General features: G+C 39.7%; 1 protein-coding gene across 2 annotated transcripts in view; it reads right to left on the bottom strand.

Moving 5' to 3' along the window:
• Positions 1–15,581, bottom strand: part of GLT1D1 (glycosyltransferase 1 domain containing 1) — a 126,639-nt gene that overhangs the window by 18,461 nt on the left and 92,597 nt on the right. For both annotated transcript variants that reach the window (XM_056821910.1, XM_056821911.1), the window contains one exon: positions 12,051–12,149. In XM_056821910.1, the coding sequence (XP_056677888.1) occupies positions 12,051–12,149 (99 nt within the window). The remainder of the gene's footprint in view (positions 1–12,050; positions 12,150–15,581) is intronic.

The raw sequence follows: 15,581 nt of genomic DNA, 5'->3' as shown, positions 1-15,581 counted from the left end.
GCCCCTGTGGGCTCAGTGCTCACTCCCATTCAGCCCACAGCAACATGCCTCTCATGCTCATTGCTTGCTTTGGTTAATTCAGGCTGTGGGAGCCAAGAGGAATCAGGGTACTCACCCCAGTAGGGACAGAGACCTCAGAAAAGGCTTCTAAGGCTTCTCTGCCCCTTTTTTGAGCTCTGGTTTTCTTTGCTTTATTTTTTAAGTGATCTCACTAGATTATGATAGAAGTAGGGAGACAATGAGAGATGACGGCACTATCTGAGGCACCCATGAAGATATTTATAGCAAGGCACAAAGAATAGAGAGATGGGCTTATTTTGTGTTCAAGTTCTGCCAGTGACAGGATATGTGACTCTGAGCAAGTCACTTTAACATCCACCCTCTAGGAAACTCTCTAAGAATCTAATTTTTTTTTTAAACCCATATCTATCTACTAACAACTCTAAGAGAAAAAGCTAAGGGCTAGGCAAATGGGGCCAAGTGACTTGCCCAGGGTCACATAGCTAGGAAGTATCTGAAGCCAAAACTGAACCCAGGTCTTACCAACTCCAGGATTGAAGCTGTATCTACTGTGCCATCTAGTTGCCCCCTCTAAGAATCCAAAGGGCAAAGAAGGTGCCAACCTGCGCAAGAAGAGGGAGTCTCCTCACTCAGGAGTTCTCTATAGTAATGAAATCATAAGTCTAGTTCCTATCCTTAAAAAGATATTATTGTAGCCAGGTTTTTTTTAAAACCACATATCAGATTCAGTTTCATTCCAACAACCATTTAATAAGCCCCTCCTAATAGGAAGGCATTATTCTACGTCATATAGACATATAATAAAGACTCAAGACCTCAGGAGCCTACCAGCTAGGAGGGGAGGTGAAATCCCTCATACAAATTAAATTAGGCTAAGTGCAAAGGAAAAGGTCAAAATGTTATGAAAAATTGGAGAATTGATCAATTATCTGAATTCTCTGGTAAATTTTGTTTTCTCATTTGTCAGAACCACTCTGTTTAATTATTCCTGTGTCGATGAGAGCTAGCGGAGCTTTCCTGAGGAACGTCATCATTGGGAAATTCACAACTTTGCTAGATCTAATCAGCTTTGGTCCTCACAACTAATCAGAACTCTTCAATTTAACCTTTACTTCTGTCTCAGAATCTATACTAAGAAAGAAGAGTGGTAAGGACTAGGCAATTAAGGAGGAGTGTCCTTCTCAGGGTCACACAGTTAGGAAGCGTCCAAGGCCCAATTTGAACCCAGTCTCTTCCAACTCCAGGCCTCAAGCTCTATCTACTGGGCTACCAACTTCCCCAAACCATTTCCTACATTGTAGAAGGGTCCAGGAAATCTGTGTTGTTGAACGTAAGCTAGACCAATGAAAGCACAGATCTATGAAATATTGATTCAGACAATTTATGCTTTTTTTGGTGCCATGGAAAGAGCACTGAACCCCAAATTGTGAGGATCTGGGTTCACATTCTGACACTGACATTTGCTATATGTGAAGTAATTTAAGTTTGTTCATGCATAAAAATAATACCTATAGGACCCATCTCACAGGATTGCTTTGAAGATCAGATGAGCTTCTGTGTGTAAAGTAATTTGGCATCCTTAAAGTACTACATAAATGTTAGTTATTCCTATTATTCCATTACTGTGAATAACAAATTGTGACTATATTTCTATTTGAGTGGAATTAAAATTTCATAACACTGTGAGCTCAAACATTAAAATTGTCTGTCAAAACCATAACAACTCAGGGAAAAAATGACCCAGTAACTAAAAATTAATTTAATCTGGAGTTGAACAAATAGAAGAATTGGAGGGAAAAAGTTTTGATTCCACTAAAAGTATGTTTCTTATTGAGCATAGGTATCCAAATTCTCTTAAATGGTGGTCAGGTTTCATTTCTGAATGATGCCAATCATTTTTGTCAGTCATCAAGAAGGATTATTAAACAGGCCTAAAATGCCAAGTATTTTGCTAGGTGTGGAGGATAGACCCTGCCTACCTGCATCATGCTTTAAGACATCCTAGTCCAAATTCTCTATTTTTTTAAAGTAAATGGCCAATATCATTTATAGAAAAAAATATCAAAGTTGGCTTAAACTCCATCTTTAATCTATATGCCTTTATGTCTTTGCAATGCTTGAAATGCTTTCCTCCCTCCTTCTTGGAGTCTCTGGTTTCCATCAAAGCTCAGTTCAGATGGTACCTACTACGTGAAAACCTTCGTGATCCAAGATGCTAGTGAACACACATAAATTTTATATATAGTCTGTATTTATTTCTACGTGTACATCATCTCTCCCCTCTTAAAATGTAAACCCCTATTTCTTTGTTTGAATCCAAAGGGCTTAGGACAGCATGTAGTTGGTGTTTGTAATGTTTGTTGATTGACAGATTAATGATATCCAAGACTATGGAAGTGATAGGTATATTGTTTTCTACCTTAGACAGACTACATCTGGAGCACTGTCTTTAGCTCTAAGGTGGAGGCAAGATAGCTTAGGAGAGGGAGCATTTTAAGCCAAACTCTCCAAACATTTTCTTCCAAGCAACTTTATTATTTTTTTAAAAGCTTACCTTCTGTCTTGGAATCAATACTGTATATTGGTCCCAAGGCAGAAGAGTGGTAAGGGCTGGGCAATGGGGGTCAAGTGATTTGCCTAGGGTCACACAGCTGGGAAGTGTCTGAGGCCAAATTTGAACCCAGTATCTCTAGTCTCCAGACTTGGCTCTCAATCCACTGAGCTACCCAGCTGCCCCCCACCCCCAAGCAACTTTAAAATAACATGTCAAATTGAATTCTGGAGCAGCAGAGCCAAAGAAAGGTTATAGCGAAACATTTTTGGCAACAGTGGTAGCAACAATAGCAGGAGATCTCAGTGCCCAGAGATGGTAGAGGACCAGAAAGAAATGACAAGGAACTGCTGTGCATGTACTGGGGCAAGTTTGAGGACTATTGGGCAACTGCCCATTATATAATTTGAAGATGCAGTTCCAGGGTGGAGAGGCACATTAGCACTTGTGGTCACAAAAGAACTGGCTTCCTTTCTGTCTAAGAACTAGAATGCAAATCAAGAGAGTAGTGCCCACACCCCTCCCTGGATCACACCACCTAGGAAGCACAGAAAAATTATAGAATCCCAGAAGTAATTATGACAACATCATTATGAAAAAATTCTGAAGTTTCAGACAGTGACTCTACCACCACCACCCTGTCCCAGGTGAGCACAGCCCAACTTTAACAAAGGACTTAGACATCATATTTCAAGAAATGTTATAGGAAAACTGTCCTGCTATCTAAGAATCAGAGAAAATAAACACTGAAAGAATTCAATGACATCCTAAAAGAGATCCTAAAATGAGAAACTCCCAAGAATATCATAGCCAAATTCCAGAGCTCCCAGATCAAGGAGAAAATATTGTATGTACTTAGAAAGAAAACATTTAAATACAATGGTGTTACAATGGTGCTACAGTCAAGGTCACACAAGATTTAGAAGATACTACAATGAAGGAACAGAGGGCTTGGAAGATGATATTCCAAAAGGAGCTAGGATTTATAACCAAGAATAACTTACCCAGCAAAACTGGATATAAACCTACCAGGGGAGGGGGGAAGAGGAGATTTAATGAAGCAGAGGTCTTCCAGGCATTTCTGATGAACATAATTTGGGAAGGCCCTAATAAGCTGAAGAGTATTATCAGAAGGATGAAAGCCTTGAGTTCTTGCCTTATAAGGCTCACCTCAAGGAAATGAGAACATTTACCCTGGAAATGAGTAGAATTAGAAGCACATGATAGTTGTCTTCAAGAATCTGAAAGGCTGTCCAGCAAATTAAGACTCAATCAAATTAACCCTTGGGGAAGAAAGAGAAGAAATGTGTGCAATCTGCATAGTGGCAATGTCAGGAAAACAGATGTTGAGAAGGGTGCTTTCCTGTTCAGGTACATTGGAATAGATATCCTCTGAGGTCCTTCCAACAACTCAGAGATTTGGTAAATCTGTTATCCTCTGCAGCCCTAACCATACACTTTTGTGCTGAGCCAAGATTTCCAGCTTCCTAATAAGCACTAGATATATCCAGGCATAGGTTGGGAGATTGTACTAAAAGACTATGGGTTTCACTTACAGCTCTAAAATTCCTATGAGTTTTAATGTTCTGTTGTCATGTCAAATCAGGAAGTATAACTCTCCATCTGTCCTCTGACCCTGCTCCTGTGAAGAGTAAGTCAAACTCTCTTTGTCTATCTATCAGCAACTTTTAAGTTAATCAATCAAAAACTTAAGTACCCCTACTTAGTACCTTACCAATCACTAAGTCAGAGAGTTCATGAATCACTTGCTAGAGTGGGTGACAACTCCAGAGGCCACTGGGCAGTGCTAGACAAATTGAAAGACTGAAATTGGTTTCTGTAAAGTGAGGGAGCAACAGGAAGTGACTTTGAGAAAACTCAGTCTCTGACACTGCAGTAAGCCAGACTGGAGGAGGAGACTCTTTCCTTGGATCCTTGGTTCTTTGGTGAGAAGATCCTCTCCACTCCTTGGCACTTCTGTGGGACACTCACTTCAGTGAGAGTTCTGGTGAGATTTGTGGCAGTCTTAGTCTTGTGTGCACTGGAAGTTCTTGGCTGTCTCCTGGTTCTTGGGATTTCGGCTTCCTAATTAGGACTTTGAATTCTGGTGAGATTCACATTTGCAGTCTGGAGACATTAGGATTAAACTCAGAGAAAAAGTGACTGAATCCTTGAGCTGGCCTTTTTAAAGCAGTATTCTTGAGGTCACTTCCAGTTGCTCCCCCACTTTACAGGAACCAATTGCAGTCTTTCAATTTGTCTAGCATTGCCCAGTGGCCTCTGGAGTTGTCACCCACTCTAGCAAGTGACTTGTGAACTCTTAATATTTAGTGATTGGTAAGGTACTAAGTAGGATTTGATTGATTAACTTAAAAGTTGCTGATTGATAGACAAAGAGAGTTTGATTCACTTTTCACACTCCCTTCAGTAAAACATTCATAAAAATTGATTTTGTGTCCTCTGTGTGCAAGAACCCATACATAAATAACAAAGAATTGAGGCTAAAATAAAATCTCAGATACTTAAAATCTATGTGGCCACAGTCAAAACATCTCATCTTGCTGGGCATCATCTTCCTCACCCCTAAATCAATTTAATAATAGTACCTACTTCTTGGAATTATCATCTGTCTTAGAATCAATACCGTATATTGGTTCAGAAGACTGATCAAGACTAGATAATAGAAGTTAAGTGACTTGCTTAGGGTCACACAGCTGGGAAGTATCTGAGGCCACATTTGAACACAGGACCTCCTATCTCTAGACCTGACTATCTACTGAGCCACCTAGCTGCTCCACTGCCCCACTTCATAAGAGTTGGAGGTGAATCCTAATCATTGGTTTTTAGTAAAAGTACAATATATGATATTTTCTATGCTTTTAGAATAATCTTATTTTATAGATATCTTAAAAACAAACAGAATTACTTTTATAATTATGCCAATTTATTTGCATTACAGATTCATCTCTCTTCTCTAGTATTGTTAAGAATAAAATGGGATATCGGTAAAGCAGTTTGAAAATCTTAAAGCACTGTCATTACGATGAGACCACATGGAGAAAAAGAGTATTCTCTTTTTTTTAACCCTTAGTATCAATTCTAAGTCAGAAGGGCAAAGGCTAGGCAATGGCAGTTAAGTGACTTGCCCAGGGTCACACAGCTAGGAAGTGCTTGAAGCCACATTTGAACCCAGGTCTTACCTGACTCTCTATCTACTGTGCAACGTAGCTGTCCCCATAAAGAGAATTTTCAACTCCACAGATGTTGGCCATGAAATATAATGCTGAGGAGAGTAAGAACTTAGAACCTTTCCACTACAGAACAGAGAATGAAAACAGAATGGGGGGGGGGGGGTACACATATTCTAACATCCTATGAACCAAGGAACAAGTCCAGACCTTCACAGACTCTGACTTCCACAAGGCCAAAAGTTCTTGAATAGTTCTGAAACTAATAGTTGACAAAGAATTATGTCCCTGTGGGCTGGGTGAAGAACAAGATGGAGTAATGATATAGTGAAAAGTAAAAGAAAGATGCTAGATGGTCCCAGTGCTATACTGGTCATCCCTCGGGAGCCTAAGAATGAAGGGGGAAATCTCTCATCTCTAACATGTTGGGTACCTTCCTTCTGGAGGATTTATGAAAAGAATCACCAGAGATTTAGAGTCAGAGAATTTGGTTTCAAATCTCACCTCTTGTCAATTACTATCTGTATGACTTCGGGCAAGTCACATGACATCTCCAGGTCTCAGTTTCCTCATCCTTAAAATAAAGAGATTGATCTAGATGATTTTTGTGGTTCCTCCCTTACAGTCTGGAATCTAGAATCTATGATATCACTGAGGGATTGTGACATGAATCAATTGGTACGGAGATTACCTATATTTTTGAATCATGGTTCTATCAAAGTATTGTCTTCCCCAGTTATCACCATATGAAAACTTACCTATCCTCAATTTCATTAGGGTTCTACTCAGTTCATAAACTAGACTATGTGCTAATACCTGTTTATATATATATATATATATATATATATATATATATATATATACACACACACACACACACACTGAACACAATACCATTATAATAGTTAAGGTTGATGTTTGGTAGCACATGAGGATGGTGATGTCCCTCAAATCAACACTGCCTGTTACCTGCTGATTCAATCCACAAAAATGGTTCAAATACTCTATGTAGAAAATGTCCAGAGGAGAACACGTGTAACAGACTAAATTACAGAGAAGGGCAAAGGGAAAACCAATGCTGTCATTGTCATAAAACCATTCGTTTATATATGGAGACTCTCCATATATTCAGGAAGGAAAAACAAGAAAACACTTGGTTTTATTGTTTGTAGGTGTGTACAAGTTTTAAAAGAAGACTGCCAAAATAAAGTCTTTCAAATACAGACTAACTGCTGATACACATGATGAATGTGCCATTAAGGGTGTGATCAAACAGCTCTATAAATAATTGATTCAATTCAACTGAATGTTTATGAAGCTCCAGGTAAAGATGAAGAAAGATTAAGCCACCACCCTGGCCTCTAGGAGTGTGCTGATTAGCGGGCAAGATAAAACAGGAAATGGCAGTGATCAGAGGACTGTGGTAAGCACTAGGGGAGAGTGTCAAAGTTCTACAGTAATACAGACAAAAGAAGGAATGGCAGCAGTGTGCTGGGGAGAAGGGCAGATCAGGTAAAGGGTATAGGACTAGAACAAAAGTCCTTAAAGGATCACTGGGATAGAAACATGCCAAGCTGGGGAGCAACAGACAAAAATAACTCAAAACTTCATAGGCCTAAGAGGCCTTTCCAAATGGTAGAAGGAACCACTTACAATTACATGTAAGGAATTGTAGGTGAGAAAGCAGAGTGTGTATTTCAATGATTGGAGTGTGAATTGAGGGAGAAGAATGGGAAATAATAATAATAGTAGCAATAATAGCAATGATAAAAATAGTAATATGTATTAAAATAGCAAAGTAATAGTAGTGATAGTAATAGCAATGTATAGTAAAATGGTAAATAATAATTACAGATAATGTAATAGTAATATATGCTAAAATGGTAAATAATAATAGTATATATAGTAAAATAATAATAGTAATTATCATCATAATAATAACTATCATTTATGTAGCACCTACTATGTGCTTGCACTATGCTAGGCACTTTACAAAAATTATCTTATTTGATCCATCCCCACAAAAATCCTGGGAGGGAGGTGCTATTATCATCCCCATTTTATGCATGAGTCAATTGAGGCAAACAGAGATTTAAGTGACTTGCCCAGGGTCACACAGGTAGTAAGGTCTGAAGCTGGATTTGAATTGAAAAGCTTTGAGCAGGGTAACTGACATAATAATGCTCCATCAAACATTACATCCACAGGAATACACAAGACAGACACACTAGAATTAAAAGTGAGTGTGGACAAAGATCACTAAGTTACTTCAGGATTCCAGGCAGCAGGTAATAAGGTACCAAAGTAAAGAAGTGATGAGAGTAATGGAGGGAGGAAAATAAATGAGTGAGATTTTTGCAAACAAAACTACTAGATATGGGCAGAAGAGGGAAGGAAGGTCAAACTAATTATAAGTAATTTTTTTTCAACCCTTTTCTTCTATCTTAGAATTGATAATAAGTACCAGTTTCAAGACAGAAGAGTGGTAAGGGCAAAGCAATGGGGACAGCTAGGAAGGATCTAAGGTCACAGTTGAACTCAGGACCTCCAATCTCTCTAGGTGTGAAACTCTATTCACCAGTAATATGTTTTTGATTCTATAGGAGCAGGAGTATAGAAAAGCCACTATCAAGAAGAGGGGGTGGGTGGTTCAGTGGATTTAGAGCCAGGCTCTAAGACAGGAGGTCCTGGGTTCAAATCTGACCTCAGACACTACCTGCTGTGTGACCTTGGGCAAGTCACTTGATGCCCCCCCATTGCCTAGTCCTTACCACTCTTCTGCCTTAGAACCAATACACGGTATTGATTCTAATATAGAAGGTAAGGGGAAGAAAGAAAGAAAGAAAGAAAGAAAGAAAGAAAGAAAGAAAGAAAGAAAGAAAGAAAGAAAGAAAGAAAGAAAGAAAGAAAGAAAGAAAGAAAGAAAGAAAGAAAGAAAGAAAGAAAGAAAGAAAGAAAGAAAGAAAGAAAGAAAGAAAGAAAGAAAGAAAGAAAGAAAGAAAGAAAGAAAGAAAGAAAGAAAGAAAGAAAGAAAGAAAGAAAGAAAGAAAGAAAGAAAGAAAGAAAGAAAGAAAGAAAGAAAGAAAGAAAGAAAGAAAGAAAGAAAGAAAGAAAGAAAGAAAGAAAGAAAGAAAGAAAGAAAGGAAGAAAGAAAGGAAGAAAGGAAGAAAGGAAGAAAGGAAGGAAGGAAGGAAGGAAGGAAGGAAGGAAGGAAGGAAGGAAGGAAGGAAGGAAGGAAGGAAGGAAGGAAGGAAGGAAGGAAGGAAGGAAGGAAAGAATATTTATGAGGAAAGATTTATTCAGTTTTATACATGTTGAATTTTAATTGCTAGCAACAGCAATAAACAGACATCTAGGAGGCATATGAAAACATAGAAAGAGAACTGAAGACAGAGGTCAGGGTTTGGATACAGATTTAGAAGTCAGTTAGGAAAGAGGCTGAGCCATGAATATGGATGAAATTACTGGAAAGGTGAGGTAGGAAGGAAGAGAAGAGGGGATAGAGTAGATGCTGTGGCCCTCCCTGCTTCTCCAAAGGTCCAGAATCATTCCTCATCCCAGCTCCACAGGAAAGATGGGGAGAGGAGAACAGGAGAGGACCCAGTTCTGATTTATTGCTTTAAAGGGAAAAAGAGATTGGAGTTTGGAAGCAGTAATAATGATGCCCAATATAAATGGCAAGAAAGGAAGTGTTCAGGGGTCCTTGCTCTCCTGCCCTGGCCCTGCTAAAGGAGCAGTGGCCAGTCATACTCCTGGAGAGAGAAAGAAAAGGAGACAGAGAAAGATAATGAGATAGAGAGAAAGGGAGATGGAGAAAGAGGGACACAGAGAGACTGAGTGTGAAGAAAAGAAGGTTGAAAGTTGAGAAATGCCTGTATTTGGAAGAACGGAAGAGGAGGAAGGAAAAATGGCAGAGGGAAGGAAAGAGAATAAATATTTATATAGTGTCCACCTATGTATCAGGCACAGAGCTTTTACAAACATTATCATATTTGATACAACCAACAACCACAAGTGATAGGGACTATTATTATCTCCATTTTACAGATGAGAAAACTGAGTCAGATAAGGGTTAAGCATCAGACCCAGGGTCACCGACTACTAAGTGTTGAGATTGAATGCAGATCCACCAGATTCTAGATCCAAAGTTCTACCCTCTGAGCTACCAGATAGCTCTCTAGTCATAAAAGTAGGACTATGCAAGAAAGTGCCCATTACAGTCAAGGAAGAAAAGAACTTAAAAAAAAACAAAAACAAAAACCTTTAACTTCTTCCTTAGGATCAATTCTAAGGCCGAAGCGTGTCAAAGGATAGGAAATAAAGAGTTAAGTGACTTGCCCAAGCTCACACAGCTAGAAAGTGCCTGAGGTCACATTTGAACTCAAGACTTCCTGGAGCTCTGAGCAACCTAGCTGCCCCTGATTCTTATTTTGAAGATAAGGAGACTCAAGAGCAGAGAAATCCTTCAGCACCCTCATTTTTCCCTGGGTTGCCAGAGAGATGAAGGCACTGACAGAATCAATTCTTCCAGGAAAGGAGAGGATGAGGTAGATGAAGGGTAGGTATAGGTGGGCTCATCTTGATATATAAAATCCCGGCTTCTTTTGCAAATTGAATTGTGGGAGAAAAACTACTGTGGTTGCTATGAAGTTAATATTTAGCCTGAATTCTAAAAATACTTCTTTTGATGACATTAACTCTGAAAGCTCAAATCTCTGTAAATGAAAGTCCTCAAAGCTAACACAGAAACCATTAGATTATTTATTTATATACCAAATGTGATTTTAAAAGAGTAGTAGTGATGAAATTACTGCTAAATTTCACCTGAGCTTCCTAGTTTAAATTTTAATATAAGCACAGTCACTGACTTAATTAAAAGGTTTATTTGTTTTTAAAGTAACAGCTGCTATCCCGTGACACGCAAAGTATGATCATGTCTCTTTTACAAAGAGCTATGTGAGACATCTGCTGTCTAGCAAGAATTTTTCAAGGCGTGTTAAAAAAAAAGGCAGAAAGGGAATGGGTAAGTTCAAGGCCAGCATTTGACATGCTTCATAGAATCCCCATTAAAGTTCAGGTTTTCAAGCCCATTGTTTTATCGTTGGGCATGGTAGGCCCATGCGCTGTGATGCAGTAATGGACAAAAACAATTCATAAACCTTTTAGACCTAAGAGGCCTTTCCAAATATTAAACAAAACAATTTACAAGCAGTTCCATGAAATCAAGACCCTATTAGTCTCTGGTCCTTTGCTTTGTGCAAAGCCCCATTGAAAAATGTCTATTAGGTCCCTACTAAAGAGTCTGTCTTGTCAGCAAAGTTTCCTTCCTAAGAACATTCTGCTTGTACTTTCAGTGAAAATAGTTTGCATCCAAGAGCAAACTTCACTAGGTGTTGAGGATAGGAAATCCAAGATTATTTTGTGGAATTAGGGAAGGGATGCCCATCTGGGATTAAAATTCCCTTATGGATAATCCAGAAGGCAAATAATCATCATACCTATATTTAAATGGATTGTAATTTTTAAGGGTTAATTCCTATTGTGTGTTTCTTTGGCTCATAGTTTCAGGTTAATAAACTGAACCTGTGCCTTTTTTTCTTTTTTTTTTAGTTCTAAGTTCTAAAACAAGTCTACAGTGAGAAGGATGCCAGATTTGGAGTCAGAGACTACAGGTTTAAATCTCGTCTTTTGTTCCTTCCAATCAGAAAGGGTAGGGCACATATGACCTCTGGGACCTCAATTTCCCCAACTGTAAAATACACATGGATGTCTGACCTGATGGCCTCTGAGGACCGACATATCTATAGTATTATAGTCTAGAAGCCTAAAATAGAACTTTCTATTTGTTATCTTCTTCTAGAGCAGTGGTTCTCCACCTTTCTAATGCCGTGACCCTGCAATACAGTTCCTCAGGTTGCGGTGACCCCAAACCAAAAAATATTTTGGTGGCTACTTCAAAACTGTAATTTTGCTACAGTGATGATTCAGGATGTAAATACCTGATATGCATCATGTATTCTCATTGCCACAAATTGCGAGGTTGAGAACCGCTGATCTAGAAGCTACCTTTCTCTGATGCAAAGTACAGCATCTCTGTTCATGTGAACCTAATAGAAAGCTTTGAATCACAGAATGGGTTAAGCCATGAACATTGCGTCTTACCAGGGCAAACAATGAATGTACTCTCCCATACTGGCAAGCACATAGACCAGAAGGACTATTATTTCCCCCTTCAAAGGGGAAATAAACTTTTATTGACGTATTTAGTTAGGCGTGGGTGTGTTTATTACCTGAGGATGGGAGAACAATAATCCTGTCTCTTCATGCTTAACAATGGCGGCATTGCCAGGAATGTTTCTTGCCAACACAGGAACTTCCAGGTCCATTGCCTAAAGGATGTAAGGAGGCAAAAAAGACAAGATGGGTGGGCTGATAGCAATCATTTTAAGAGCTGTTTGTGGAGAGAAGAACCTAATTTGTAAAAGCACTCACTCCTGTTGACTGGACTCCAGAACATCACAGAAACGCAGCTTAGGTGATTGTTTAGATGTTCTGCCTGTCACATGTGGAAAGACACCTGAATTTTTAATCGGTGTTAGTGGCTTTGGAAACCTGGAGAGTCCGCGGACAAGAGCTGCTTGCTGAGTACAATTACTGCAGAGACACTGACAAAATCCACCTCTCGGAGGGTTCATTTTACACTGATTCACTGACAGGGGGGAGAACACATTTTTAATTACCATCATTACTTTCCCTGATGAGTAATTTTCCTCTAGTACAAGTGGTATGAGTGCCATGAGGATTAAACTAGTTTCTTTGGCAGGCAGACAGAACGAAAAAGGAATCTGAAGGATGATCCTCATCATTCACTGAGCATGCACCATTCCCTTCTTAAGAATAATAGGTGGAGGGGGCAGCTGAGTGGCTCAGTGGATTGAGTGTCAGGCCTAGAGACAGGGGGTCCTGGGTTCAAATCTGACCTCAGACACTTCCCAGCTGTGTGACCCTGGGCAAGTCACTTGACCCCCATTGCCTAGCCCTTACCACTCTTCTGCCTTGGAGTCAATACACAGTATTGACTCCTAGACAGAAGGTAAGGGTTAAAAAAAAAAAAAGAATGATAGGTGGAATCAGTTGATCATATCGAAAGGATACTAGGGGGCAGCTAGGTGGCTCAGAGGACAGAAAGCCAGGGCTGGACAAAGGAGATCCTGGGTTCAAATCTGGCCTCAGATACTACCTGGTTGTGTGACTTTGGGCAAGTTACTTAACCTAGCCCTTACTGTTCTTCTGCTTTAGATCCAATACTAAGTATTGCTTCAAAGACAGAAGAAGGTTTAAAAATAAAGTATAGGGGGCAGCTGGGTAGCTCAGTGGATGGAGAGTCAGGCCTAAAGACAGGAGGTCCTAGGTTCAAATTTGGCCTCAGACACTTCCCAGCTGTGTGACCCTGGACAAGTCACTTGACCCCCATTGCCTAGCCCTTACCACTCTTCTGCCTTGGAGCCAATACACAGTATTGACTCCAAGATGGAAGATGAGGGTTTAAAAAAAGTAAAAATAAATAAAAATAAAAATAAAGTATACTAGAAGGGCAGCTAGGTAGCACTGTGGATAGAATGAAAGGTGTGTTATTGGGGAGAACTAGATTCAATCTGGCCTCAGCACTTCCTAGCTATGTGATCCTGGGCAAATCACTTAGCCCCATTTGCCTACCCCTCGCCTCTCTTCTGCCTGGAAACTTTTATTTGGTACTGATTCTAAGAAAGAAGGTGAGGGTTAATATATATTATCCAAGGATTCTGCTTTACTCTAGAAGTGGGAGGTTATGGGATGAAAGGGCCTGGCTCCCAATTCTGATTCTACTCCTTTATTACCTTTCGGCAAGACAGGTCAGTCTCTAGGTCTCAATTTCTTCATCTATAAAATGAGGATAATAAGATCTCCTGCACCTAACTCACAGAAGGATGGGAGGAAGGAAGGAGACAAACAATTCTAAAGCATTTATTACATGCCAGGCACTGTGCCAAATGCTTTACAAATATTCCTGGGAGACAGGAGCTATTATTATCCCTGTTTTACATTTGAGGAAACTGAGGCAGATAGAGGCTATGCATACATACACACTCAAACACACAAATGAGCTAAAGTATGAAAAATTCTTTTGCAAACCTTGAAATGCTACAGAGACGTCAGCAATGATTACTCCCAGAAAGAATAGCTGACCTCTGTTTATCTGGTGTTAGGGAATGAATGAACCTGTTTTGTGGACAAGCAGTCATGTTTTGCCAGGCTTTTGTTGGGCAGTGTCATAGGGAATATGGTTAAATTAAGTGGCTCGGTTGGTGCCTTGCATCAGGAACTTTGTTCTGGCAATGATATATGGTATCGATAGTTCCACGTAATAAAGAATTCTCATCATGGGAATAGAATTTGTTTCCAGAGATAACCAGCCTTATAATCCTAAAATAGCAAATTGCGTTTGCGGATAACTTTAAAATTCCATTTCCTCACAGGACTATGGCTCTATGCTGAATGGTCCCTTTAGTGTACAGCTGTGATCCAAAAGAATCTACTTATTTACTAGAATTTGGCAGTAGGGAGTAATGCAGAAAGTGGGGGAATCTGGATAAATAGCCCGTAAGTGTAATTCTGCAATAAAACTCCAACTTTTGCTGCTCGTTAGGCAAGAGAAAAAAATTTTAACCTTAAAAAAAAAAGAAACACCTTACATTCTATCTGAGAATTCACAATGAGTATTGGTTCCAAGGCTAAAGAGCGGTAAGGGCTGGGCAATGGGGGTTAAGTGACTTACCCAGGGTTACACAGCTGGGAAGTGTCTGAGGCCACATTTGAAGTCAGGACTTCCTGCCTCCAGATCTGGCTCTCTTCCCAATAAGCCAACTAGCTGTCCCTAAGGGCAGTTTTCGTATGATCTATGCCTTCCCCTTTTTTTGCTTGGCCTCACTTCACCCACCTTCGTGGCTTTTAATTGGTATGGTCTGATCAAACCACAGCTGAGCTGGCAATGAATGAGTGAATGTTCCTTGATGGCAGGGGATGCTTCATCTTTGTCTCTGTTGCTTCTGTGCCTGGCATAGTGCCTGGCACATAGAATATATTTAATAAAAAGTTTGTTGAACTGACTTAAGTTTGATAGCCGCTTGTTGGGTGCCATGTAGAAGTGCTTTCTTAGTCAGGGTTGGGTTGGATTGGGCAGCCCAAGCCTTTGATAATCTATGATTCTGTGAAAACTTCAAATTGGTTCTTTTTTTTCCCCTCCCTTCTCCAGATAAGTTTCCAGGAGCAAAAACCTTTGAATCTCTTGGCAATGCCTTTTTTGCTTGGTCTTGGGTTTTTTTTTTAAACCTTTACCTTCCATCTTAGTATTAAGTATTGATAAGTATTGATTTCAAGGTAGAAGAAAGGTAAGGGCTAGACAACAGTGGTTGAGTGACTTACCCAGGGCCTGAGCCACATTTGAACCCAGGACCTCCCATGTCCACACCTGGATTTCCATTCGCTGCCCCTCCTTTTTTGCTTGATAAAACAATCTTGCTGGCAGCAGATAAGAACAGAACCAGTATTTGGAGCCACACAAAGCTCTGTAAGTTTAAATTCAATGTTTGGTGTGTATCCCACTGCTCCTTAAGATTTATATTGCTTTGCATGCCATCTTCCACTTTATTTCCTTCATGAGATTTTGATTGTATGTGTGCTAGGTGTCTTCTATCACAGCATGAGCAATATGGAAATATGTATTACATGAAAGCACTGGTATTACCCATATCCGTCTATTTGCTGCCTGGGTTTGGAGGAAG

Source organism: Monodelphis domestica, chromosome 3 (assembly GCF_027887165.1).
Source record: "Monodelphis domestica isolate mMonDom1 chromosome 3, mMonDom1.pri, whole genome shotgun sequence".
In the NCBI taxonomy this organism is placed as follows: Eukaryota; Metazoa; Chordata; class Mammalia; order Didelphimorphia; family Didelphidae; genus Monodelphis; species Monodelphis domestica.
Note: the sequence above shows the minus strand (reverse complement) of the source record. Positions and strands in the feature narration are given on the sequence as shown.